This window comes from Phyllopteryx taeniolatus, chromosome 6 (assembly GCF_024500385.1).
Source record: "Phyllopteryx taeniolatus isolate TA_2022b chromosome 6, UOR_Ptae_1.2, whole genome shotgun sequence".
In the NCBI taxonomy this organism is placed as follows: Eukaryota; Metazoa; Chordata; class Actinopteri; order Syngnathiformes; family Syngnathidae; genus Phyllopteryx; species Phyllopteryx taeniolatus.
This window is the reverse complement of record NC_084507.1, coordinates 20,651,210-20,679,105: the sequence shown is the minus strand read 5'-3', so window position 1 is coordinate 20,679,105 and position 27,896 is coordinate 20,651,210. Positions and strand designations below refer to the sequence as shown.

At 39.9% G+C, this 27,896-nt stretch overlaps 1 protein-coding gene across 4 annotated transcripts; it reads right to left on the bottom strand.

The window, feature by feature from the left end:
* Nucleotides 1-4: 4 nt before the first annotated feature.
* Nucleotides 5-26,859, bottom strand: fli1rs (Fli-1 proto-oncogene, ETS transcription factor-related sequence). Of its 4 annotated transcripts, none has more exons than XM_061776935.1 (10): nt 26,640-26,859; nt 13,984-14,168; nt 12,260-12,429; nt 9,099-9,302; nt 8,741-8,827; nt 6,357-6,425; nt 6,226-6,285; nt 3,766-3,813; nt 3,496-3,582; nt 5-1,096 (listed from the first exon to the last, which is right to left on the bottom strand). In XM_061776935.1, exons 1-10 carry the CDS (start codon nt 26,655-26,657, stop codon nt 567-569), a joined length of 1,458 nt encoding a protein of 485 aa, XP_061632919.1. In that variant the 5' UTR covers nt 26,658-26,859; the 3' UTR covers nt 5-566. The 4 variants fall into 4 exon arrangements, with proteins under 4 accessions (XP_061632919.1, XP_061632920.1, XP_061632921.1 ...); XM_061776936.1 differs by lacking the exon at nt 26,640-26,859 and adding an exon at nt 26,137-26,505; XM_061776937.1 differs by lacking the exon at nt 3,496-3,582 and having other exon boundaries at nt 26,640-26,856.
* Nucleotides 26,860-27,896: the final 1,037 nt, after the last annotated feature.

Here is a 27,896-nt window from a genome sequence, read left to right as displayed (position 1 = left end):
AAGGTCTCTACCACAGGAGTCCCATTGTTAGTTACAGGGAACATTTATTAACATGAGTAAATGTCGCGTTGCTACATAATGGAACATTCTGTACAATTTCTTTTACAAATGTCTTTGAAGTCAAGTTTCTTTCACTTACAAAAAGTTTCCGCCAACTATCAAACATGATACTTACAGTGGGTATTAAAAGTCTACACACCCCTTTTCAAATGCTAAGTTTTTGTGATATGAAAAAATGAGACCAAGTTAAATCATTTAAAACATTTTTTTCTCCACAGTTTATGTGAACTATAACCTGTACATCTCAATTGGAAAAAAGATTCCGAGGGTCTTTATAACCACCATACATTGGGACGAGAAACTTGGTTCCAAAACAACGGAATACAGTAAATACGTGTCATCAGTATATTCGTAATATCCTGGGAAGCGTATACATCAATCTGTCCATCTCTTCTGTTTGTGCAGCCTACATCATAATGCCCTTTAAAAAGAAATAAAAAATAATAATAAAATCATCATCCCCTTTGTGTGTGTGTGTGTGGGGGTGTTTGTGTGTGTGTGTGTACTCAGTAGTACGAGCTGAGGTGGGAGTGGGTGGCGGGATGTCTGTTCATGGCCGCCCCGGGGTAGATGGGGCTGCTGGGTGAGTTCCAGTACGTGGACGGCGGGCCAAAAAAGTTCCCGGGTGAGACGGGCATGGGTGGCGGGTGGCCCGCCATGAAGTTCATTTTGGGCTGGTGGCTGTGATATGGCTGCATATAGGACATCTCCGTCTGATACTTGACCACACCGCCGCCGTCGGCCGCCTGGTGGCTCTGATGCGTCTGAGAGATGCCCTGGAAGTCAAACTTGTAGGCGTAGCGTTTGCCGTGCACCTTGGTCATGATGTTCTTGTCGTAGTAGTAGCGCAGGGCGCGACTCAGCTTGTCGTAGTTCATGTTGGGCTTGCTCTTGCGCTCGCCCCAGCGCTTGGCCACCTCGTCAGGGTCGGTCATCTTGAACTCGCCGTTTGTGCCCTCCCAGGTGATGATGCTGGCGTTGTTGCTATCCGACAGCAGCTCCAGCAGGAACTGCCACAGTTGGATCTGGCCCGAGCCTGTCCGGAGACAGTTTGTGTATAAGTATCACGCTGTGGACTTTAAACACAAGTGATTGTCAACAAAATACAGTGGTGCCTTGAGATACGAATAACCCGTGACCCGACTTAAGCTTTTTGAGATATGACTCGCTGAGAGATACGAGCGCTGTATGAGGGCGTTGAACTCAACTCGACACACAACAAGCAGCAGTTTGGCAGAAAGTGAATAATTCTTCAAAATAAGAGGTTTCTAGCTGTTTATTGCCACGCCCAGTTTAGGTTTACTGTCAAAATAAACAAAGCAAAGAGAAATACATAGTGTAGAGTTAAAACAACCACATAGCTTTGCCTTAGGAATGTCCTTGAGGTTAATCCTAACAAACAATGCAAAACGCCATGGACGGGTTAACGTATAGCATCTGTGTGACAGTGTTTAAACGTTTTAAGCAACTGATGTTTGAACACTAATGCTGTATTAACACATCTGTAACGTCACTCGCAGGCGTATATTCTTTTTCCTCTATGGAAAAACGACTATTACAGCAGCTTATTGAGTCACTTAAGAGGTGTTATGAAACACTGCCCAGTTTGTTTGCATGACTGTATTATAATGCCCCCTGGTGGCCAAATCGCACACACCAGAAGGAGATGAATGAATTTATCATGTTGCACAGACTGTTTAACTCTAATCCTTTTTAACTATTACTTTTTTTATGATGTACAATATTATAGTGCTATTTTCCTTATTAAAACACGTCTCACTCCTGTGTGGAGTTTGCATGTTTGCTGGAGTACACAGTTTTCTCCGGGACCTTGGCTTCTCCCACATTCCAAAAACATGCTTTTTAGGTCAATTTAATTTCCTCAGGTGAGAATGCGAGTGTGAATCCTTGTTTGTGTATATGTGCCCTACGATTGACTGGTGACCAGTTCAGTGTGTCGCCCGCCTCTTGCCCAAAGTCAGCTGGGATTGGCTCCAGCCCACCCAAGATACTAATGAGGGTAAGCAATATAGAAAATAGATGGATGGTAAATTGGTTATAATTAAATTGATTACATTACATATGTAATTGATCAATTTGTTTTCCATATTTTATATATACACCTTCAAAAAATAAAATAAAAAGTTAAACATCTATGAATGACCTGGCCCATGGGTTTGTTTTAAAAATCAAATGTGCCCCTTGAGCATCCAAAAGACACTAATTATTTTGGGTACACTTTAGTAATTGGCCCTGAACACCAGGCACAGGCCCTCTTGAAATCATTGTGTTTACTACTCTTCTTCCAACAAATGAATGGTCTTTTCAGGGGCTATTGTGGTGTCCTGAGCATGACTCACTCAGTAATGCCCCCTGCCGCAAGGAAAAGTAAAAACTAAAATAAAATTAGCCACCGTCACGTTTCACCGATGGACTTGAAATTGGGAGGACATGTCGATTGTAACAGGAGTCATGAAAAACGCTCAGTGACCCACGTCCAAAATTTAACAGGAAGTTGACCATTTTGGTATGAAGCAGGCATTTAAGATCAATTTGTCCATTCATTCAAATTTGAAAAATCAGGCCCGAACACCACTTTCACCGATGGAAACGAAATTGGGTGGACATGCCTATCGTAACTGGTTGGATGGAAAAAGTCACAAGAACCCATTCCCAAAATTGAACATGAAGTTGGCCATTTTTCTTTGAAGCAGCCCTTTAGGGGTCAATTTGTCCATTCATATGAGAAAAACAGCCCCTGACACTAGTTTTAATCGATGGACATGAAAATGGGTGAACATGTTTATCATAACAAGCCGCACAAAATAGTCTCAAGCACCTTTGTCCAAAATTGAACGGGAAGTCAGCTGTTTTGGTATGAATGTGGTAGGTGCATGGTGTCAAAGTTGGATCATTTCGAGGGCCTGTGCATTGCTGCATGCAGCCTTATTTATTCATTCATTATTTTCCTCCTCAGTTTTATGTCCTAATTTTTCATTTGTTAAAATGTTGAAAATGTGTTTTCCAAAGCTATGTTTGACATACAGTAGCTTACATTTCCTTGGAGTGATGTATAAAAGTGGGTCATGACTAAATGGCCACTGAAAAATGTGGTTTCCAATCCTAGTAATTGTGTCAGGGTGCAAAACATGTTTTCAAACAGAGAATCTCTAAGGGTTTCTGCCTTGGCACCTGAGAAAGTAAAAAAAAAAAAAAAGCACACTCGTCAAAAATAGCATTTCAAAAAACATACTTATGTCCTTTTCTTATTCGTAAATACACAATATTACCTTGAAAATTGGATTTTGGAGCACATTATGAAGGAGGCCCAAAAAATTAGACTTTTTCGACACAAACTTTGAGTAAACAAATGGGACCTTTTCACTGTGTGGCTTGGAGTAAGGGGATATACAGTATTTCTGGACAGTGACCTACCCACAGGCCTTTGGGCGCTGAGGTCAGGCAGCTTGTACGAACTTTGCCTGCCTGTTCGGTTCTTGGACGAGCGGACGGCTTGGCCTTCTGTGAGGAAAACAGCAAGGCAAACGGTCACAGACATCACCTCCGCCGATCACTTTTATGCCAGGCTCTTTTTTTTTGTGTTTTGTTTTGTTTCTTCTCGCTTTGCCAACACAGACAGTGCTAAGGCCTCATTTGTGTCACCCACTTACTTTTGTCTGTCTTATTCTGCAATCATCTCCTTACCTGGGTTTGCTAGCCGGCTGCTTATGGGCCCTAATGTCTGATAAGGGTCTGTAGAGAAGACGAAAAAGACAAAGTTAACAGTGGAGGAAGCAGGTGTACACTGTGTTGACTTTTAAAAACCACTGTGGTAAATACAAAAGTACAGTGGAGAATGCATAGTGCTAGCCTAGACGTTGTGTCTGTTATCATATTTGATGGGCTGGGAGAATATTTGCCACTCTCTCAGGCCAATGTTTAGGGAGCATATGGCTCTTCCCTTCCTCCTCTTGGGATTCTGACAACTTCTTCATAAGCCTTGAGACCACCAACAGGGCCGCTGGCAGAACAGCAGGTGGCGACATTAGGACTGTGACAGTTTGGCCTAAAGGCACACAGGAGGCACTGCAGGAGTTTGTTTATTTACTCGGGAAAATTTCTATCCATCAATTTTCTGTACCGCTTTATTCTCACAAGGGTCACGGTCGTGCTGGAGCCTATCCCAGCTGTCTTCGGGCGAGAGGCGGGGTGCACCCTAAACTGGTCGCCCGCCAATTGCAGGGCACATATAAATAACCAACCATTCGCACACGCATTCACACTTTAGGGCAATTTTGAGTTTCCGATCAAACTAGCATGCATGTTTTTGGGATGTGTGAGGAAACCGGAGAACCCGGAGAAAACCCACGCAGGCACGGGGAGAACATCCAAACTCCACACAGGCGGGGCTGGGATTTGAACCCCGGTCCTCAGAACTGTGAGGCAGATGTGCTAACCAGTCAATATTTTTTAATGTATTCATTATTTTTCATTAATTTTTCTGTTTTCGATTATGTACTGCACTTTGTTGCAGCTGCTGTTTTTTAAAGTGCTCTATAAATAAAGTTGTGTTGAGAATAATGCCCTGAGGATACCTACAGATGTACAGTATTTCAACTTCCCATAGCTGACATCATGTTGTCTTTTGACAGCAAATTAGTTGAGATTGAATCAACTGTGCCAATGGTGCTTATATACACATTCAAATTTAAACATTGAAATAGCTGTAAAATTTGCGGGTCTATCAAATTTTGTGGGAAAAAGAGGCATCAAAAGTCAAACGAAACAAAAATCGTGGGCTTGCTACTGATTAAGATCTATTAATTCCAGCAGTACTGAAAAACTCCAGTAGGTGTCAGTATTGCACCTTCTCCCTGTTAAATGTTTGTCAGATGTCTTCAAAGGGTTAAGTTTGACTGTATTGTAGTTTTATAATACAGCAGTGGCGGCTGGTCAATAAGAGCACTAGGGGCGCCGCCCTACCGGTCAGGTGAGTCACTACCTTGAATAAGAAAAAAAGTTAAATAATTATATATACATCTCGCCTGTGTGGAGTTTGCATGTTCTCCCTGTGCCTGCGTGGGTTTCGCCGGGTACTCCGGTTTCCTCCTACATCCCAAAAACATGCGTGGTAGGTTGATTGAGGACTCTAAATTGCCCGTAGGTGTGAATGTGAGTGCGACTGGTTGTTTGTTTATATGAGCCCTGCAATTAGCTGGCGACCAGTTCAGGGTGTACCCCCCTTCTCACCCGAAGATAGCTGGGATAGACTCCAGCACGCCCGCGACAATACTGAGGATAAGCAGTAGAGAAAATGGATGGATGGATATGTGTTTATGTGTGTGTATGTAGCGCCCCCTGTAGAAAACACCAGCCGCCACTGTAATACAGTATCTCACACAATTCAACTCAAAATTTCCTCTCTGATCACTCGCACTTTCAGAGTAGGGTAATGGCCTTTAGATAGAATTTGTGAATAGACCTCTAGTTGTTATTACTAGGCACTAACCTGTTAGTTTACAAGCTAGCTGGTGGCTAGCGCCTCTCATCGTTGCATGGAAAAGCCCCGCAATGCAAACGTGATATATAATCCAGCCACTGGAGGCTGTAAGAGGATATATTTTCACGGCTCAAACATGTAGGGATGGATAGCCATAAGAAAGATGCACGACTATTTTTTTCAGTGGTGCGTGGTTTCACATATTCAGTGGATACACCCACAGCATTTGAGAGCAGAGACAATGGCTTGATTTTATTAATTTATTTAGATTTTTTAAATTTATTTTTTTCCCCTCCCAATATTAAAATGTAACAGGGTTGTTAACAACACTCTTCTCTGTAGTGTGTCGAATTCTGCAGATGTTTTCACTTTACAGGGCTGTAAAACACGGCTGTAGACTTAATGAAGGTTTTTACGATGGAAACAGAATTCACTTTACATTATTTCCTTTTGGTAAAATAGTTTGGAAATTGGAACAACTTGACAGTCAACAGTGTCACTGAATGGATGGTTTGGTCTTGGAGGTTCCGCTGTTAGGTTATGTGTAAGCTTTCATACCAGCTGGTGCCATCTTAGTTTCCATTTTATCATGGCTATGTTAGCATTGGCTGCACTTCATTATGCGTTCCTTTCAGTAGGTTTAAATGGCTTGTGACAAATCACACCTTGGCCGATTCTTGGCGCTGGTTCCGTCACTCTGCTGTGTTGGTGCTCCATGGTGGAACCTACCAAGAAGAAGACCGCAGCGGTGTTGAAATGAATCTTGTCCATACACGAGTCCGATGTCTTTTCTTACCTTTGGGCACTACCGTCATGCTGTTGGTAGTCCAGCTGTTCCTGCGGCCGATCTCATCAAAACTGCTCTCTGCGCAGAACAAGACAATGAGACTGATGAGTACGAGGAACGAGACTTGTGGTTGTTAAGCATCAGCAAAATCTTTTGAAGTGACCATTGAAGCTGCAGTGGGAAGGAAGCCCGTAAATGGACGTGTAAGACGATAAGAAGTCGAGAGGTCTTGCGATGACCCCGTAGTTTCTTGGGTGAGCGTTCTTTTGTTTAGGCCACCTCTGTCTCCACCAGATTGTGAGTTGTGTCCCAGCAGTGCGACCTATACCCCACCCACTGCCAACCCCCCCACCCCCACTTCCTGTGCCATTGCAGCTGCTTCCTGCCTGAAACGGCCTGTTGAGTTTGGGATTCATCAGTTGAGGCCAGTGTTGTGCCAAGGAACCTCTTTAGACTCGTGAAACTATGTAACACGGCTCTGAACTCTCAGCACATTGTTTCGAGACGCCTCTGTCGTTCCCGCTCTCTTGTTTGTTTGCGATAAGATGAGAATTTGGAGTTTAAACTGAGACTGGATGTGACTGATGCGATGTAGAACCATGGTTGGAAAAAACAGCTCAAAACCTCTAAAGGTTACCGTTTGTTCAGGGTGTGACTTTAGTTGGTGAACAAGAGTTGAAAAACACCACACTTTAGCTGACTTATGTACTGAAATTGTCATGTATGAACACTTATTTTCATTCAAATTTGTGTACAAAATGCTGTTCTAATCTAGACTGACGGGATGTAGTTACAGTGGCGGGCCGTGCATTTGGTGCCAAGGCCTTTAGTGGGAATTTACCCGATTCAATGCACCTCTGAACACTACCACTATCGGGTCAAAATTCTAGAAACCATCGGCAAAGAGGCAGGCTTTCTCTCCATTTTGGACACTGCTCGATGCCCATCGCAGCCCGTCTTTGATCTTACGACAGTTACATCTTCTGGGCGGATGTTGTGACATTCGCTGCCGCCATCTAGTGGTGGCATATCTGAAGCCTACTTCCGAATGCGGGATGGGGAGACGAAATTGACCTGGCCATTTACCGGCTTCCGACACATCAGAGGCGCAACACCACCAGCTGCGACCAGAGTGAGAATTTTAGCTTCAAGACTCACTGCCCACACACCTTTGGGTTGAAAACAATTGGCGCTCATCACCACACATCGTATTATTTTAATGGAGAAACCCACATTGGCTGGCTGATCCACTGCCAGCCGCTCCCGCTACAAAGAGAGATCAAGAAATATTCGAGCCGCGAGAACATTGATGCTGCCCGTGGTATATGCTTGTCAATATTATTTTATTTATTGTTTTATGTCTTCATAACCCCGATTTCGTTGTATCTGCACCATACAATGACAATAAAGGCTTTATATTCTGTTTATGTTCAATCTTTATTTACAGCACTTTGTTACGGTTGTGATTGTTCTTAAGCCGTGGTTAAGCCATGCAAGTCTTAAGTACACACGTACAAAAGTACGTTGCATGTACTGTGAAACTGCGAACGGCTTTGGAACCTTTTGATTGGAGAACTATAGCAATTATACAACTAATGCCTCATTCACAGTAACTTTATGTAGCTCCAGCCGAAAGCGAGTGTACTTCGACGGGTTTGATGCTGTCATTGTTATCGCTATGCATTTTCCTGGTGCCCGGATGTTAGCACGCGGACGTACCCCAAACGCGGAAATGTTGCGTGCATTATCCAATCGAATAGTCTGTGTGTGGTTTTACGGCTTTTAGTACGTAGAAAATCTATCGCAGTAAAATTTACAGCTTTCACAGTATGTTAACGATACATGTGTTTTAAATTTTTTTTGGGATATGATATAGAGGCGCACCGAGTGATCACAATGAACAGATTAGATAAAGATCTACATTGTAAACGAACAGTGCAGTTCAGTCTTTGGGGGTGGAGGTCAGGGGTGATTATGCTATTGGAAGTATGTCTACTATGTCTGCATGAACTACAATAAAGTGAGTTTGTTTACACTGTCGAATCGCAATATTTTTGTCTCCCGTTACAACCCCTAATTTGAAATAATTCGAGTTTGAATCAATTTAATGTAAAAGTTAGGGTTTTCGCCAGCACATGTAAATGTACTGACTGAAACCTAACTTCAAGTATTGACTTCATAAGATTGTCTATAAATGCTAGCTTGATGGATTGAAAGAACATTTGGAGAGGTGTTTACTCACATTTAAACAATTAAGCCAATTTGTGCAAACCGATGAGGCAAACCTTTGATTAACATGTTGCCATCTTAAAATCTCAATGGTCAAGTTTTTGAGGCTTTTAAATAGGTAGGTAGTAAATTTTATTGATTACATGTAAAATTTGGCGTCTCACCTGTTTTGACCTGAAGCCGAGGCTGCGGTGGGGGTGGTTGCGGCGTGTTGGTGGAGGCATTTGAGGAGTACGAGAAAGTCGGACTACCTGAAGACAAGATCAAGACTGTCAGTTTTATGTTCGGTGTGATACAAATATAGTCAATACATATGAAATTGCTGCTAGGAATGTGCAAAGTAATTGGTTAATTGTTGATTCAATTCTCTCTTGAAACAATTGAGGCACAATGGAGTCCACTCCTTGGCCGCAACCAATATAATCATTATCGCCTTATTTATTGGAAGCATGAAATTATTTGGCTGTCCAATTTCAAGTAAAAATAAAAAAATAGCAGGAGGGAGGAAGGGCGAGGCCATACTCTGCCGGAGGTAATTGAGGTGCGAGAGCAGGATGTCGGCATTGTAGGCGGAGGTGAGGTGCATCATGTCCTCTTTTGTCAACTTGCACAGGGCCTTGCCGTCCAGCGCTTGGAAGAGCATGACGTCCACTTCCTCCAAGACGTACTCTTTGATGGCCCAGTCCAGCCACTGACGCACGTGGTCCTGTGTCCACACCTCGGGATCTGACAGGGAGGATGATAGTGAAGCATTGATAAAGGGCAAATACCGCATATTTCTCAACTGTCAGTGACAGCCAAAGTTGGGATAGACAGTGTAAACGGCTCATTAAGGTTTGAGCTTTTGTGTGGAATTGATTGTTGATTGAAGAAATTGAGGTGAAATAGAGTGCGGTACTTGGCTGTAACCAGCAGAGGCACTGTTGTTTCAGTTTAAACTAGTTTGCGATATAAAGCAGGACAGCAAGTGGTCAACCTCGGGAAGTTGCGCTACAGCCAGACAGACAACTGCTTTTACAAAACTCCCCCAGGGATCATTATAATGATGAGGATTTTTTCAAAAAACAAAACAATCAATCATTAATTTTCAAAATTAATCAATTTAGGACATTTTGGGCTTTGCCTATTTCTAAAGTTTAATAAAAGGGTACTAAATATCAGATACTTATGAGGATTTGATAGTGGATATAATTATTATTTTACAAAATTAAGGCCTTAATTATTTTTAAAAATGACACATCATCCTTAAATCTAATGTTTCGAAGGTCTTATATTGTCATATACTTTATTATTGAGCCCATGTCGCCCACTCATATTTAGTGAATGATACATCTTAAACTTTATCAAAGTGGGCTTAAATTTATTTTTTTAGTCTCAAATGTGGTTTCCTCAAAACTGCAGATTCCCTCAAGTTTCTGAGCATGTTGAATGTTACGTGTCCATGTTAAAGGTCATATCTATTTCAAATTTGACTCTATTTTATGGTGACATCATTCTATGCTACTTAGCCCAGTATAAACAATAGGGAAAAGTACAGTATGTAGCCTTTTAACAAAGTTTAGTTGTAGTGGCAGCTACACGAGTCTTGTGCATAGTAATCTGTTAATATGTCAGACAGAAACCTAATGAATTGATGATGTCCCCAAACAAAATGTGTCACCTCAGGAAAGGGTGAGTCATTTCCAGTAGCAAAACAATGAGCGCACCTTTGCGGTGCCCGTAATAATGTGCTGGAGATGCCGTCCTCACAAATCTTTTAGGTGTTCCCAATTGTTCAAATACACACCGCTCTGAGGCAATATCCACGTATTATAACGCAATTGCTGACTCCCTGGCGAGTCTCGTCAGATTCCTCAAGACTTGAATGGGGGAAAATCCGACTGACTCACTGAAATGCGCACCAGCAACCATCTCTGCACAGTCTGTTAGGTCCAATGCAAGAGCGGTATCAAAAAATTATAGAATTACTGAATGAGCTCAAACAGTCTCAATAACCTAAAACATACTGTGGTATTTTAGGATTTGGTTGTAAATTTACTATCGAATAAAATAACATTTTTTGGTATTTGCTTTTGATTTTCACACTGAGCTGGAAGGATACAAACTAACATTTATCAAATTATAAAATGTTTTTTGAACTCTGCATAATAAACGAATTGCTTGCGTCGGGCCGACGCCTCCTAGGTCCAAATTTGGCAAATGTAATATTTTTTCACAAATCGATACTATTGGTCAGTCCTCATGTGGGTATGTATTTTTTATTGATATTTATTTTTAGTTATTCACCAAAATAAAGTGTTTAAAATGGCTTGCTCTCTTTGACGATGCAATGTTAATGGCCCCACATTAACACCAGGTGTCATAGGTATTAAAAAAGGTTTAAGGTAAATCATATCAAAATGGTGTATAATCAAAATGCATGTTTTTGGGATGTGGGAGGAAAGCGGAGTACCTGGAGAAAACCTACGCTGGCACGGGGAGAACATGCAAACTCCACACAGGCAAGGCTGGGTTTGAACGCAGTTCCTCAGAACTGTGAGGCAGATGTGCTAACCAGTCGTCACCGTGCCGCCACAGCAGTTATACTGTTCAACTTTATTATTGTTTGTTTATCTTTTCAAGTGGAAGTAAAAATAACCAACTGAAATAATGTGGTTTCACATGTGTGCACACCCTCTTATTAGTGGAGGTGTACGGAGCTGGCCCCAGTTCCAGCTGAAGATAATCAGCCCAAAATCCCGGTCCTCGGAACTGCGAGGCAGACGCTCTAACCAGTCGCCCACCATGCTGCTTGTGCCAAACATACCTTTCGGAATTATGGCCAAAAAGTTCCACTTTTTTTTTATTTGTATTTTTTTTTTAAATTCATTTTCCCTCCCCTGTCTCCCCTCGGACCATAACACATTTTCCCACATGCGTTTGGGAGATTTTAATTGTTTTTGCAAAATGTAGCCAGGCTTGCATGTTTTTCTTTGTAAGGCTTCCGTCTTCCCACCCTACCCCCCTTGCCCAGGCGTATGATGAAGACGGAAGATTGTTGTCAGACATACTAAACAGTCAGCACTTGCCAGATATTGGCGCAGTTCCTTCGATTTTTCTGTCAGCCTCTTGGCAGACTCCCTGATCAGTTTTCATTTCATTTTGGGGGGATATCAGATTCTTGGTAATTCCACTGATGTGCCATATTTTCTCCACTTGATGTTGACTGTCTTTCCATGGTACATTTAATTCCTTGGGAATTCTTTTCTACCCTTCTCCTGACTGATACCTTTAAATAATGACGTCCCTGTTGCTATGGAAGCTCTCTTTGTGGACCATGGCTTGTGATGCAAGATGTGACTACAGAAATGTAAGAAAGAGCCTACTAGAACATCTGAACTTTATTTGGGGTTAATCAGAGGTACTTTAACTGGTAGCAGGTGTGTGCTGACCCCCATTTTACATGAATTTAAATGTGATTGGCTAATTTTTAACACAACCACATCCCAAAAGTTTTGAAATGATTTAGCTTGGTATTTTTTATTTTAATTTTTTTAATCATCATCATCATCACAAACACCTGGCATTTGAACAGGGGTGTGGAGACTTCTTGTATCCATTGTTGGTCTGGATCCATGTACTTTAGGAAGGCATCTAACTTCTGGTATTCTGGGTTGGAGAGTGACTGCGGGTGGTCTGCTCACCTGCAGGTACAATGACACGCTTCTCCTCCGTGGTGGTAATGCTGGGCGAGGTGACGTTCGGCGGGCTGACGCGGGGTTCCGGGTACGAAGACTGGTATGCCATCGGGACACCGTCGTTGCTCATGTGCCGGGAGCGCTTTGTGACGCTGCAGTCCACTGGGGACTCGTGGCTACAACACATGGAGGGACACTGGAATTATGTTTTAGCATCAGTGCCATACTAAATAATTTTTATTTTATTTTTTTTCCTCTAGGGCTGAATCAAATGCTCTTGAAGGCCAGATATGGTCCACAGGCCGTAGGTTGCCTGTACCTCTTTTTAGCATGTCAACCCACCGTATACAGTACATTAAGTTCAGTTCAGTTTAGTAGGGATGGACATTATAAGATATTAGTTGATTAATTGATTGTAGGGAGTGTCAATTGTGTGAAGCTGTAAATCTATGCCAAACAAATGTATTATTTAGGCAATAGAGAACAGCTTCTCAATTCCCATGCCGAAAGGGCAGCTGATAGATTAAGACAAAGCAAAATAAAAGTAAATAAAAATACATAGACAAGAAACTGTAAAAATCACTCGAGTGACTCACTGTGGCGACCACTGATGGGAAAGTCACAACAACGACAGTGAGGCAAGATAGAGCTGTACTTCTTGGCTGCAGCCAGCAGAGGTGCTGTTGAGTCAGTTGTAATGAAAGTTGTAATTGGTGAACAGTTTAGTTTGCCGAAGGTTTTTAATTTTTGATTGCAAATGTTATCTTGGTGGACAAAAAACAAACTATTATCTTAAATAAATAATAAATACATATTTGTACTTTTTTTTATAGTTAAGTTGTATACAGGTAAATATCCAGGAAATTTACAATGAAAAAAAATAGTGTATATATATATATATTTTTTTTTAATGATTAATCATTCATTTCCCCCCTTGTGGATTATTGTCAAATTCTCATCCCAAGTATGACTATGTTATTACAATTAATAATTTTAATTTATTTAAAAAATTTTAAAATATTTAATGTCATTATTTAAAATGAATTAATGTCAAGTCAGGTTTGTTTGTATGGTCCTTAATCGCAAAAGAGTGTCATAAATGAAATAAAAATTATTTGAAAAACATTATTCTTTGATCATTCATTTTCACTCGTCAATCATAGTCAAGTTTGTCATTATTGATAAAATTATTTTATCAAAATGAATACATAACAAATGTAAAACCCTTAAAAAATGGGTTTTAAAAATGGGTCATTGATCATTGATTTTTGGCTAAAATTATTTTAAATACTGTATGTTAAAAAAATCTATTCAAAAAATCTATTCATTTATTTCCCCATGGTCAAATGTATTTAAATGCTTATCTTCAGTCTTCATAAAATAAATGTAGCAAATTTAGTACATAGAAAATATTACTTGTTTCTAATAACAGATATATTTATAGACAATACACAGTAAATTAAGATTAATAATTTTAAAAAAGATTTTGTCTTAGTCCTTCAGAGTCAAAAGCTTTTCTGCACTGTTCGTAATTTAATTCAAATTCTGGAGATGTATTTTCTTTGGAATGCAATGACTCCAATTTTAAACTAAATGGGCAAGTTGTGCCGTAATAGTAATGCATTCGGAACAGGATCAGGGAATGTTTTAGTCAATGGAAAAACCCTGGACTGTGACAAAGCCCCCTCTCCCGTCCTTGTCGGGTTCCCCCATGGCCCGCCCTGACTCACTTAGTTCCGTTGACGTGTTCGCTCCTCTTCTGCGCGGTGAGGGCGGCGGGCAGCCAGTTGGACTCGGCGGGCTCTGGACTCTGCTTGAATCCGCCTGGCGACGTCATCTCCGCCTTCATGTGCATGGTGGCGGTGTAGGGCGGCTCGTATATGGGCTGGTCCTCACTCACCACAGACAGCGCTTCCTGTGCAACACGGCCGCTGGGTCAGTGGCTATTTTAATGTGCTTCCTGGTTACCTTCAAGTATTGTTTTGATTGCCATTTGTTGGTTTGTTAGCAGGGTTTCACCAAAGCAACACCACCAATTTCCACAAGGATGTGTGGCATCCACCAAGGAGGAAGCATTACATTCTTGCTAAGACTCTCAAAGTTGTGAGTTCAGGAATTATTTTTAACTTTTCACAGTTTTCACCCAATCCCAGAAATGGTAGGATCCCATTTCACATTTATTACAATACTTTTAATGAACTAGAAGGCACTATATAGTGATTGATTGTAAAGAATCCTGTCAATTGTGTAAATTATGAATTGTGTGAATCTGTAAAACTGTGAAACTCAAACATGCGAGTGACTCGCTGTGGCGACCTCTAATAGGAGAAGCCAAAAGTTGCGACAAGAACAACAATGCTGAGGAAAAATGGAGCTGCACTTCTCGGCCACAACCAGCAGAGGCACTGCTGAGTTGGTCGTAATGACTTTGTCATTCGAAGAACAGTTTATTTTGTTAGAATTTTCCATCCATCCATTTTCCTTACTGTTTATCCTCACTAGGGTTGTGGGCTTGTTCAAATTGTCTTCATTAAAAAAGTAAGAATTAATAGTCTTTAATTAAAATTGATCAATAAAAAATACATAAACAAATTACTTGGTCATTAGTTTTCCGCCACAGTAGATCATTGTCAAATACTTATCCATAGTATGAGTAAAGTAACTTAACTAAAATTATTTAATAAAAATATCAGTAATATTCCCCATAGTTGATCATAGTCAAATGCTCATATTGCTAACTTAACAAAAATCAAATATCATTTTCCTGTAGTTGATCTTATCAAATGTGTATCCCTAGTATTAAGTAAGCTAAAATTACTCAATGGAAAAGTACATATTTTCTTCATTGTTGATCATAATCAAATGGTTATCCCTAGTATTTATAGTAAATTACCCAAAATTCATTAATAGTAAACTACAAAAATGTTTACAAATGTATTGATTGATCATTCATTTTGCCTATAGTTGGTCAGACGAATACTCACCCCGAATATCATCAATGTTATTAAAATTAAGAAGTAATAAAATGTATTTATTTATCCTTAAAATTAATACATAAAAATCTAATTATGTTACAATTATTTCATTGGTCATAATGTTTCTCACATTAATTTTCACTTTTTGCAGTTTTCATCCTGTCAAAACATGAACCAGAAAGTTACGTTAAAAAATGGATGACAAATATGGAGCTCCAAAATTTTTTCAGCCCAGAATAAAAACTGGTACAGTCCCAGTACAATCCTTTGCTAAACAGGCATTGGGATTTTGTCCATGCCCCAGGGAGCAAATGATAGTCTTATATGGTGCGCTATGATTTTTTCCCCCCCAATTTTGTTCAGGTAACCACCTCCCCGCCCCAGAATAAAAAATGTACGATCCCGGCATCTCATTGTCTATGAACCAGAAAGTGACCTGCTAATCTACAAAAGGACAAATATGACCCCACCCTCCACACACACACACACACACACACACACACACACACACTTTTGTTCAAGTAACCACCACTAATTGCTGCAAAAAATTGCTGAAAAAATTGTGCACATGACAAGGAGGATAACAAAATCCTCAGAACTGTGAGGCTGACGCTCTAACCAGCTTGCCACCCATCAAAAATGGTACTGTCCCATGGCCTTATCTTCTGCACCAGGAAGTGGCTTGTTAAACCACCTGAAAAATCTATTTGTGTTTTGTGCGTGTTTTCATGAGAATTTAGTAGAATGTTTTTTTTTCTTCTTACAGTGGTGCCTTGAGATACGAGTGACCCGACGAACAGGTTTTTCGAGATAAGAGCCGTTGTCCGGCCGATTTTGTTTGCTTTGACTTGCGAAAACAAAAATGAGATACGAACACTGTATTCGGAAGTGAATTCAGCTCAACTCACTTTACAACAAGTAGCAGTTTGGCAGAATTGTTTTATTTTCTTTTTAAAGAGACTTCAAGCTATTTGTCACTTCCAGCTGAAGTTTACTGTCATACTAAACATAAAACAAAGAATTACATGTTGTGTATTTAAAACAAACACGTAGCTTTGCCTTAGAAAGTGTGTTTAGCTTCATGCTAACAAATAATGCAAAATGCCTTAGACCGGTTTAAGAATGGCATCAGTATTGCGGTATTGTAAGCCTTTAAGCAACGGATATTTAATCTCAACGGATATTTAATCACAAACGGTGGAACCTATCCCAGCTATCTTTGGGCAAGAGGCAGGGTACACCCTGAACTGGTCGCCTACCAATCGCAGGTCACATATAAACAGACAACCATTCACACTCAGATTCACACCTACAGGCAATTTAGAGTCTTCAATTAACCTACCATGCGTGTTTTGGGGATATGGGAGGAAACCAGAGTAGCCAGAGAAAACCCACGCAGGCACGGGGAGAACGTGCAAACTCCACACAGACGAGGCCGGATTTGAACCCGGTTCTCAGAACTGTGAGGCAGATGTGCTAATCAGTCGTCCACCGTGACGCCCGCAGTACAATATCTACACCTTTATTTTTGCCTCTATGGATCTCATCCCTGCCTTCATAATACAAATTGTAGAGTCCTGGCCATCAATAGAAAGTCAATAACGAAGAAATAAATGAGTAAATCAGGCTTGCAATAACAAAAAACACTTTTTGCACTTTCAGTTCAGTAGGATTTTGTGCAATCATGTCTATGCTGTGATCAATATAAAAATGTTGCTGGTTAAAAAAAAAAAGCATATTCTTTTAAAAATATATATATAAAATGCTTACTCCACAATCTTAGCAACTCGGTTTTTGTTTTTTTCCCCTCAAGATTTCCTACTAAACTGATGTCAGAAAAGATCTGAAGACGTGTCAAGGTGTGAGATGACATAGTCTTTGAAAAGCATCAGTAGTCTTTGACCGCATTTTAAAGGTCCCGTATTTTGGCTATTTAGACTTCCTTAGAGTAACTCGCTAACATGGACTTACTATAAAAGTGTCAATTTAATTAAAAAAAAAAAAAAAAAACACCTCGGTTTTGTCATGTACAAGTGTCCAGAAAAGGCCCCTTTGAAACCTACTTCTGTTTGATCCAGTTTTGTCCATATTTGGCTAAGCCCGCCCCCCCTTCCACTGATTGGTTGTCTCCGTCTAGAAGACCCACTTGTGAGAGCACACGTGTTTATGTTGACGGCGCTAGCTCGCGAGCGGAAAGGCGGTGAGCTTCGCTAGTGACGTAGATAAGCTCAAGAAATTTGAATGACCTGATTTAAGGCCTCTCTGCAAAAAAGCGTCTGAAACTCAGGAATGCGTGGATGATTTTAATTCATATTTCACATGTTTACTGAGGCACCAAAGAGACAATGTTACATCCCAAATACTAGAAAAGTTGATTTGGCGCTTTAGGCGCGTTGTCGATAAGGTTGGGTTTGCGGTGGATTTCAGTCCCTTCAGCGCTTGCTGACCAAGCTTAAGATGGCACGGCGTGTTGATGCGCCTGCGCGGAGACCACAACAACTACGACGACATCCGGAGCCTGAGAAGCGTGTTTGTTTAGAGGAGCCGAGCATTGTCTTTTGGGCCTCGTACGTCAGCGCTGTGCTTTTTCAGCGGCCGACAGGAAACCTGGCCGCCATGTGCGGCAAAACCTTTTGGCACGGGCCCACGGAGAGGAAGTTGAAAAGATGTGGGTCATTTGAAATCTGCAAAACACCCCGTGGTCAAGGGTGGTGGCGGTAGTGGGAAGGCAAGGTCATTGGACAGCAAAACGATTGTTGTTGTTGATTTCGCTTGTCTTGTAGCTCTATTGCGACGACTAATAATGCCTTCTATTGTGATAACATAAAAAACACTGGGAAAACACCAAGCGTTATCTTTCAAGGTTGTTTTATGATGATGATTTTAATGGACCCCACCCCCACCCACCCCTCACTTATAGAAAAGGCAAATGGTACTGGATTTGCTTATTGTTTTTTTTCTTCCATTCTGGGATTTGCTTTAGCCTTGCAAATGACTGGCGACCAGTCCAGGATGTACCCGCCTCTCAAAGTCAGCTGGGATGGGGTCTAGCTCACCTGTGACCCTAATAAGGAAAATAAAATGCATGGTTCGATTTCCTTTATTTCTCCTGATATTAAAACAGCTTTGAAACAGTCCCACCCACCCCAACCTCTCCAGCATTAACCTTCAACTTCCACAGAAATAATGGAAATGAATATAGTTTATTTTACAGATAAGATGAAACTAAGTGCTTCCTTTTGGGGAAAAAAAATCCCTTTTGTCAAAACATTCAGCAGATCCTTAATAAATTTACATTTTAAATGTTAAACAATTTAACCATACATACGCCTCACATTTTAAAGTAACACCGAAACACTATTTTCTAATGTAGTTGTATAGGTGAGCCAAAGCGACCTTTGCTAAATATTTTACAGAACCAAAAAATATATAAATATTGACTTTCTAACCCCCCAAAAGATGATAGCTTGGATAGGCTCCAGCACTCCCGCGACCCTTGTGAGGATAAGCGGCTCAGAAAATGGATGGATGGATGTCCAGCCCAAGGGCAGACGCACAGAATGCAAGAAACAACGTCCTCTAACACTGCAGCAGTTGTTGCACCTGTCCTCGATCTGGAGCCAACACATGATCACAAACAAACAATTGTTTGCTAAAAATCACTTTGGAAACTTAAAAAAAAACAAAAAAAAACGCTAGCTTAACTCTTTAAACAAGAAACGTTTCGGATTTTAGCTTTGATGCTGATTCAAGAAATCCCAAGCAAAAGGTGTCCGTTTGCTAACATTCCTAATTTTTGTTTTCGCATCCAATATTAGCTCCTTAAATAAACTTTACCATTGTCAGCTTATGCACTCTTAAGTCGGTTTGGAACCAAATTTTGATTGGGGGGGGGGTCCTCGGTTTACAATGGAATTCTGTTTGTACGCAATTCAGAATGCCCCGTCGTAGTCCATCACTAACCTACGCTAAGTCAGTAAATATTTGTACAAAAAACCCCTGTAGGCCATAACTATAACCGAATGAAAGAAAAGTAAGTACAGCAGTAACTGAACTTGCTTTCCACGTACCACATATTCTTACACCACTATCGTCATCCATCACCTTGAAAGAAGGAAGTTTGTTATTCAAGTCATCCACAACTAAAATTCAGTCTCGCACTCTCACAGAATAAGCACCCGATTCAAATATGCCATAAAAACACACAACTTGAAGAAATCTTGCTATTCACAGCATACTGTCAACACATTGCATCAAAACGAGCAAGAAAAGCATGCTTTACAACGACGACTGTTCTGTAAGTCAGCTACGATGAAGAAGGAATCGCAACCCACAGTCAAGAACAGAGCTGGTCGTTACTTTCTTCTAATACACATGGCTGACAACCTTTGATAATCTATGTGGGTAAATTGATCGCAAAACTTTGAATTATGCCGATTATAACATAAAATATCATCAACAATTTGAACATCAAGGCCAAGCAGTATGGTTTTAATCAACATTAGTGAGTTGGTTTGTTAACAGGCACGAAAATGCAAAACAAGTGGCATTTTAGTTAGATAGCTCATTAGTTGGCAAGCTAGCTAGCTAGTTAGTTAGTTATCTGAGAATTTTTTTGGGGATGTTCAAACATTGACAAACAAATAGGTATTGAGAATAACGATGCAATTGTACAAGAAAGTGTTTTTTTGTTTTTTGTTTTTTGTTTTTTTTACACAAGAATATTGTGATGTGTTTGTCCCAGTTTGTTGATTGTAGCTGTGTTGTAAAAATATACTGGTCAAAACTTTTTACAAAAATTAAGTCAAAGCATTACGAGACTTATAACCTTTTATGCAGAAAAAAAGTTGCAATCTAACGATAATGTTGAGACGTTAAGATAAAAATGTAATTGTACGAAAAGTCTTTCTTACGAGTATAACGTTAAAATGTGAGTAAAGCCATAACTATACAAGAAAATATTATATATTTTCACGAGAATAACTCAAAACATCCATCCATCCATTTTCTTCTGCTTATCCAGTGTTGGGTTGCGGGGGCAGTAGCTTAAGTAGGAAAGCCCAGACTTCCCTCTCCCCAACCACTACGTCCAGCTCTTCCGGGGAGGCATCCTAACCAGATGCCCGAACCACCTCATCTGGCTCTTCTCGATGCTGAGGAGCAGCGGCTAGACTCTGACGCCCTCCTGGATGACCGAGCTTCTCACCCTATCGCTAAGGGAGAGCCCGGACACACTACTGAGGAAACTCATTTCGGCCGCTTGCATTCGCGATCATGTTCTTTCGGTCACGACCCGCAACTCTTGAGGGTGGGAACGTAGATCGACCGGTAAATCGAATCCTTCTTCACCATGACAGACCGATACAGAGTTTGCATCAATGCAGATGCTGCACCGATCCGTCTTTCGATCTCCCGCTCCATTCTTCTCAGCTCAAAACATTACAACAATAAATACAACCCTAATTCCAATGAAGTTGGGACGTTGTGTTAAACATAAATAAAAACAGAATGCAATGATTTGCAAATCATGTTCGACCTATATTTAATTATAGCAAATAATAATTAACTTTGAATTTTATGGCTGCAACGCGTTCCAAAAAAAGCTGAGACAGGGTCATGTTTACCACTGTGTTAGATCACCTTTTCTTTTAACAACATTCAATAAACGTTTGGGAACTGAGGACACTAATTGTTGAAGCTTTGTAGGTGGAATTCTTTCCCATTCTTGCTTGATGTACAGCTTCAGCTGTTCAACAGTCCGGGGTCTTCATTGTCGTATTTTACGCTTCATAATGCGCCACACATTTTCAACGGGAGACAGGTCTGGACTGCAGGCAGGCCAGTCTACTACCCGCACTCTTTTACTACGAAGCTACGCTGTTGTAACATGTGTAGAATGTGGTTTGGCATTGTTTTGCTAAAATAAGCAGGGGCGTCCATGAAAACGACTTTGCTTGGATGGCAGCATATGTTTCTCCAAAACCTGTATGTACCTTTCAGCATTACTGGTGCCTTCACAGATGCGTAAGTTACCCATGCCATTGGCACTAACACAGCCCCATACCATCACAGATGCTGGCTTTTGAACTTTGCGTCCATAACAGTCCGGTTGGTTCTTTTCTTCTCTGGCCCGGAGGAGACGATGTCCACAATTTCCAAAAACAATTTGAAATGTGGACTCGTTGGACCACAAAACACTTTTCCCCTTTTCATCAGTCCATCATAGATGAGCTCGGGCCCAGAGAAGCCGGCGGCGTTTCTGGGTGTTGTTGATAAATGGCTTTTGCTTTGCATAGTAGAGTTTCAAGTTGCACTTACAGATGTAGTGCCGAACTGTATTTACTGACATTTTTTTTCTGAAGTGTTCCTGAGCCCATGTGGTGATATCCTTTACACATTGATGTCGGTTTTTGATGCAGTGCCACCTGAGGGATCGAAGGCCACGGGCATTCAATGTTGGTTTTCGGCCTTGCCGCTTACATGCAGTGATTTCTCCAGATTCTCTGAACCTTTTGATGATATTATGGACCGTAGATGATGAAATCCCTAAATTCCTTGCACTTGTACGTTGAGGAACATTGTCCTTAAACTGTTCGACTATTTTCACATGCACTTGTTCATAAAGAGGTGAACCCCGCCCCATCTTTGCTTGTGAATGACACAATAGCCAATTCAGGGAAGCTCCTTTGATACCCAATCATGGCACCCACCTTTTCCCAATTAGCCTGTTCACCTGTGGGAGGTTCCAAACAGGTGTTTGATGAGCATTCCTCAACTTTCTCAGTCTTTTTCGCCCCCTGTCCCAGCTTTTTTGGAACGTGTTGCAGCCATAAAATTCTAAGTTAATGATTATTTCCTAAAAACAATACAGTTTATCAGTTTGAACATTAAATATCTTGTCTATGTAGTGTATTCAATTAAATATAGGTCGAATAGGATTTGCAAATCATTGTATTCTGTTTTTATTTCTGCTTAACACAACGTCCCAACTTCATTGGAATCGGGGTTGTATGAAATTGGGTGACAATTATTTATTTATTTATTTATTTTTACGTGTAAAGTTGATATGTTAGGAGAGTAAAGACGTAATGGTGCGAGAGTCTTATTTTGAGAATAAGGTCGAAACATTATGAAAATAAAGATGTACAGACATTGTATGAGAATTCTTTTTCGTTTTAACAATTGAGTCGAAGCATTACGAGTATAAAGTGACAAGTTACAAGAAGATAGACTCAATTATATTTTAAAAACATGCATTTTTTTTTTTTTAGAATAAAGTCAAAACTAGACACATAATTAGATGAGAAAAGCATTTTTATCAGAATAAAGTGGAAGATGCATATCGCAATGTTACGTAAATGTTTTCCCCTGATGTGGATTAGAGTTGCACTCTGATCTTATCGTTAGTGAAATATTACGATATCGTTTTGTGACTTACACGAACAAGTGTTAATTTACTAATCTAAGAAAAAATGGCATACAGCAAAGCAGGCCTTTATATCCTCTTTGCTCCCTCAGCTGACTCTCTCTCCCGCTCTCTCTCTCTCTCTATCTCTCTCACTCATAGTGATTACATCAGACGAATTTTAATGTGCAGAAGTGAAACAGCGGCCTGAAAGTGGCACCAAACGGCTAGCGAGGCCGCTAATTCTCAAGAGGAGAGACAGCAGTTGTTTTTCGATCGTCAGCCGCACATCACTCTCTCGCTTAAACCACAAAGCTGCACAAAAACCACAGCTAATGCAACGGCTTCCAAGACCGAGTGGAGCTGGGACCGCCTTTTTGAGCTCTAAAAATCTGTGACGAGCGTTGCGTGTTGTTCTGTGAGAGCGCAACTTCCACACAAGTCAGCAGCTATGCATTGCATCACGCAGACTTGCCCAAAACTGAAGAGCTTGGACACCGAAGGCCAAAGACTCAGTCTCACATGTAAATCGTTTATTTATGCAAACACGAACGAAGCCGAAACATCGGACATTGTGATTTTTGGTTGCTCTGTGGTGACATCTCGTGTTAAACAAAAGACATTCCCGTTCTCCTGCTATAGGGTTCCGGCATTTACCCGTGCCGGAAGTAAGTGCTTTCACCAGTTTTGCAGAATGCCGAAGTTGCTTCCGCATGTACACTGTTGAAAGGGACAAAAAGTCAAACACACAATTACAAAACGAGACAATTTGCAAGGAGCTGCTGTAGGCCACAACTCACGCACAAACGCTCGCACGCAGACTAATCCGCCAACCTGTCTTCAGCAGCTGATGTCACGTTATTTGATATACGAGTTACTTGATGTAACAAATTTAACTTGTAAGTCAAGTTACCACTGTAGTCAGATGACGTCAGAGCCAGCGTTCTGAGATGACTTACAAAATAGTTGTTGACAGCAGCTATCGCTTTCGACACAACAGGGCGGGAGAAGTGATTGTCAGGTGTTAAAATTCACACCCCTGTTCCGCCTTTCCGGAATTCCCACGTCTGAATTCCACCTCCCAAGGTGGAAAATCGTGGTCTTGTTTATACATAACAGCAACATGGGGCATTGTGGCTATAAATGTACACTTCTGCAAGGAAAACTTTTGTGATATTTTTCACAGGAATTACTTTTGGAGGTAACGTGGGGAAAAAAAGTACTCGAAACTTGTAAATTTATGAGGAAAAAAAACTATTTTTACGTCAATAGTCAGAATTAAAAAAAAAAGTTTGAACATGAAGTGAAAATGCTATAATTTTACAAAATATATGTGCTATATTCCAAAAATATTTTTCAAGAATGATAATTTTATGAAAAATACAGATTTTAACAGAATTAAGTTGAAAATGATAAAAAAAAATCGATGTAATCGTACAAGAAGAAAAATCAAACATTACAATAGTCTTATATTTTACAAAAATAAAATAAAGATGTTATACAAAATTGTGTTAAAGTTGTGTAGAAAATGGTAACATACAATAAGTTGGGAGAATAAAGTTGTAAATTAATTTAAGAAAAAGAAAAGATAAAATTTCTTTTTTTATTTACAAGTAGGCGTAATTGTCACAACTGTTTGTAACAACAATAGTGAAAATGATGAGAGAATTAAAACTTTATTGTACCAGATATTTTTCTAATTTCATTCGAGGCAATAATTTGAAACATTATGAGAATAAAGACGTCTTTTCATAAGAATGAAGTCAAAACATTACGAGGATGACATAATTGTGCACACTTTTTTTTTTTTTTTACAAAAAAGACATAATTGTACTTTTAAAACTATGGGAATAAAGACAATTGGACAAAAATAAAATTTCCACGAGAAGTCAAAAGGTTGCAAAAATATTTGTAACTGCATGCTATATAAACATTTAACAAGAATAAAGAGGTAATTGAGTTTTTTGTAACAAAAATAGTCAGTTAAAACTGTATCATACTCGAAAAATCTTTATTTTTTTATTTTCGCAATACATTTGACACATTATGAGAATAAAGGTGTATTTTCACAAGAATAATGTCGAACTATTACCAGAATAACAGCATAGTTGCACACTTAGGGGGAAAAAAAGACTTAAAAAAGACTTTGCAAATTTGTGAGAATAAAAAGAAGTGGGACATTTTTACAAAATATGAACAGTTATTCTTTTTAGCAACATGACACAATCATCCAAAAAAAAAAGTTGTTTCTATTTTTGCTATTTTGCTACTTTTTGTTGAGATTTCACCATATTGGTCGTTTTGATTTTACTCATTCCCAAAATGAATAATGAAGTTGAAAGTTGAAATTCTGCTCAATTCTTAGCTGTGAGGAGCCTATATTTTAGTTGTAGAATCTTACTTTAACATTACGAAATCCACATCCTTTTGTGTTTTTTTTTTTTATTATAGCCACGCTATCCATATAATGAGCTGCTGTTGTTTTTTTTTTTTTTTTTTTTTGCAAGTAGATGAAGTTGTGCAAAGGTTGTGAGCATGTCTGAGGCCCACCAAAAAGCAGAAGTAAAAGTTAACTTGAGCTGATTTTGCAAACAGTGTGTTCCCCCCGCCCCCCACTCTGCTGAAACTTTTCCTGCAGTAGTGGACCAAACATTTTTATTTTGCTGGAGAACATTATAATATTATATATATATATTTGTTGCTTCTTTTTGCCCTTTTTTTGGGGTATGTTTTAAACTCTCTGTCTCTATGGTCCAGGCAGCCGGAAATATGTGCGGAAAGTCTGAGGTTTGAGACAGGAAGCCTGCAGAGTTGAGATAACGACACCTGACGAGCGCTCCCGTTTGCAGCTATAAATTAGACTTAAAATAAACTCCACGAAACACACGCACACACGCACACAATCGACACGAGAAATAACTGTGTGCAGGCCATTGTGTGCAAGAGAATGTGCATGTGACACTTACTTGGTTAACACGAAGACCCGTTATAATTAAAACGGTTCTTCCACCGTTATATTCGTTAATATAATAACATGAATTTGTCACATTTATGTCATACTTTATCACACGAGACCCGCCTATAATTTGAATATATCCCAAATATGACTTCCTCAATCTAGACAGAGGCTTTTTTTTGTAAAACCAGAAGTCGTTTTACACTTAAAATCAAATACAGAACATTTTCGTTAGAAATCACCACTTTTGATTTGGTGTCGTTTATAATGAATTAACATTTATTCGAGGGATATTTTTAATCATCAAGCGTCCATTTTGTTGTTTTTGCGTTCAAATGGCGTCTAAAATGGTCGTTGGATAAGAGCACTCTTAAGTTAGTGTCGTTTTTTAAATCAGTTAACGCATTCAAAGGATATTTTTTATAAATCAAGCGTCCTTTTTTTGTTTTTAATGTAGAATAAGCAAAATTCAAGATAGTTTTAACCTCACATATTCGTCAAATAGTCATCAGATAAGAAAATAGAATGATACAAATCTGTAAAATACCGGTTTTGCAAATGAATCACCTCCCGGTGCCCATCCATGGTGCCTTCAGGGACACCTGCCGCTCCGATGCGCGCAGCTTAGACGCGTCTTTCTAAATTGTGCGCCTAAAAAAAAAAAAAAAGAAGAAAAAAAAAGAAGTCCACGCGTGGTGTCCTTGCCTGTGGCTCGGTTCGGTTGCGATGTGGCAAAAACCACAAACAAAAATGACTAAATATATCGACGCGCAGAGAGAAAGAAGAGTGGGGGGGGAAACGGCTGTTTGTTTCTTTGCGCCCGCTAATTAGTACGCCTTTTTCACGGAGAGCGTGAAGGGAAAGAAAAAGATGCGGCGGTTAAGTTGTGTTATTCGAGAGTCGACATACAACCACGAACGGGAAGGAAGAGGAAATTTTGTACAAGAAGGAAAGAGTGCAGGGGACTCTCTCACTCGCGGTGTGGGTGGAAGAAGCCTTCGAGTCGCGCGCGTGGAAAGTCCACAACAACGAGCACTTCCAGGTACTTACCTTTATGGTGCAGTCCATATTGGAAGCAGCTTGCTCATTGAACGCGTCTGGTCGTTTTTGCTGTTCAATTAATTGCGGACTTCAATTCTCGTCGAGGTGCATTGGCTCGATGGCGCAAACCATTGTAGTGCTCTTCTTTTTTTTTCTAGTTTTTTTTTTTTTTTCTCGCACACCATAAACCGGATGACAAGCGCTCTCTCTCTTTCTCTCTCGCTCTCTCTTTAAAGTGGGAAGTGAAGTCACCCTTGCATTCAAACAGCACTTTTTAGGGCAAGAAGCCACGTGATCTCCACATTTCCACATTTAGATTGAACATTATTGTCGCGATGAGTCAGTGAAATCTACGACAATGAAATTACAGTAGTAGGATTCAAATCAAAATGGTATGACAAATCTTCGGAATAAAATTAGACCAAAAAAAAGCGTAGTTTTATGAGTTAAAAAAAAAATGTCATTCATCCATTTTCTATACACAGGTAAGCTGAAGCCTATAACAGCTGACTTTTGGGGACAGGCTGGGTACACCTTGGACTACTTGCCAGCCATCGCAGTTTTTAAAATTTGTGCAGAGCAAATATATATATATATTTTTAAATGTAAGATGTGTACAGGAATAAATAAATCGATTCACCCATTTTCTGTACCGCTCATCCTGGGTCAGCTGTCTTTTGTATGTAAAACGTATTAAATACATTTAAAAAAAATAGATACAAGGAAAACAAAATCGTTATGAAAATATCCATATAGCAAAAACATCGTATTTCTTGTAATATTTTAACGTAATTCTCATAAAATTACTTTTCCCTGTAATATTTATTATTATTTTTTATTTTTTTTAAACCTGTCCTGTTCAGCTGCATGGCCTCGTAGAATGGTGGGTCTGTATGCCTTTTGTGGTGGAACACTTTTGCTGTGCAACGGGGGAGTTTGAAACACTCCCTGTGCTTATTTTTTTAATTTTTAAGTTATTCTGATGTTTATTGAAAATGCAGCTGGACATAAAAGGGTTGTAGGGGACAGACAGAGGGACAGAGTGGACAAGGGGAATAGGGGTACGAACCACAGTAGAACAATAGTGCGAAAGTCTACAGGGTGATTGAAAAGTAACTGCCTATTTTTAAGTACTTGTAATTTATTTCTGAACTATAATTCTTACAAGAAATGAACATGAGAAGAAAATGTAGTTTTATTTAAAATTCGATATGGGCGCCAGCATTAACCACCAGTTTCTCAAGCCGGCTGGGAATCGCATTAGCT

Excerpts from the sequence above, each read along its gene's own strand:
- fli1rs (XM_061776935.1), bottom strand. Across the intron at positions 6,286-6,356 it reads CATGACGGTAGTGCCCAAAG|GTTCCACCATGGAGCACCAA; the intron begins GTAAGAAAAGAC and ends TCTTCTTGGTAG. Across the intron at positions 3,583-3,765 it reads CAGCCGGCTAGCAAACCCAG|AAGGCCAAGCCGTCCGCTCG; the intron begins GTAAGGAGATGA and ends TTTTCCTCACAG.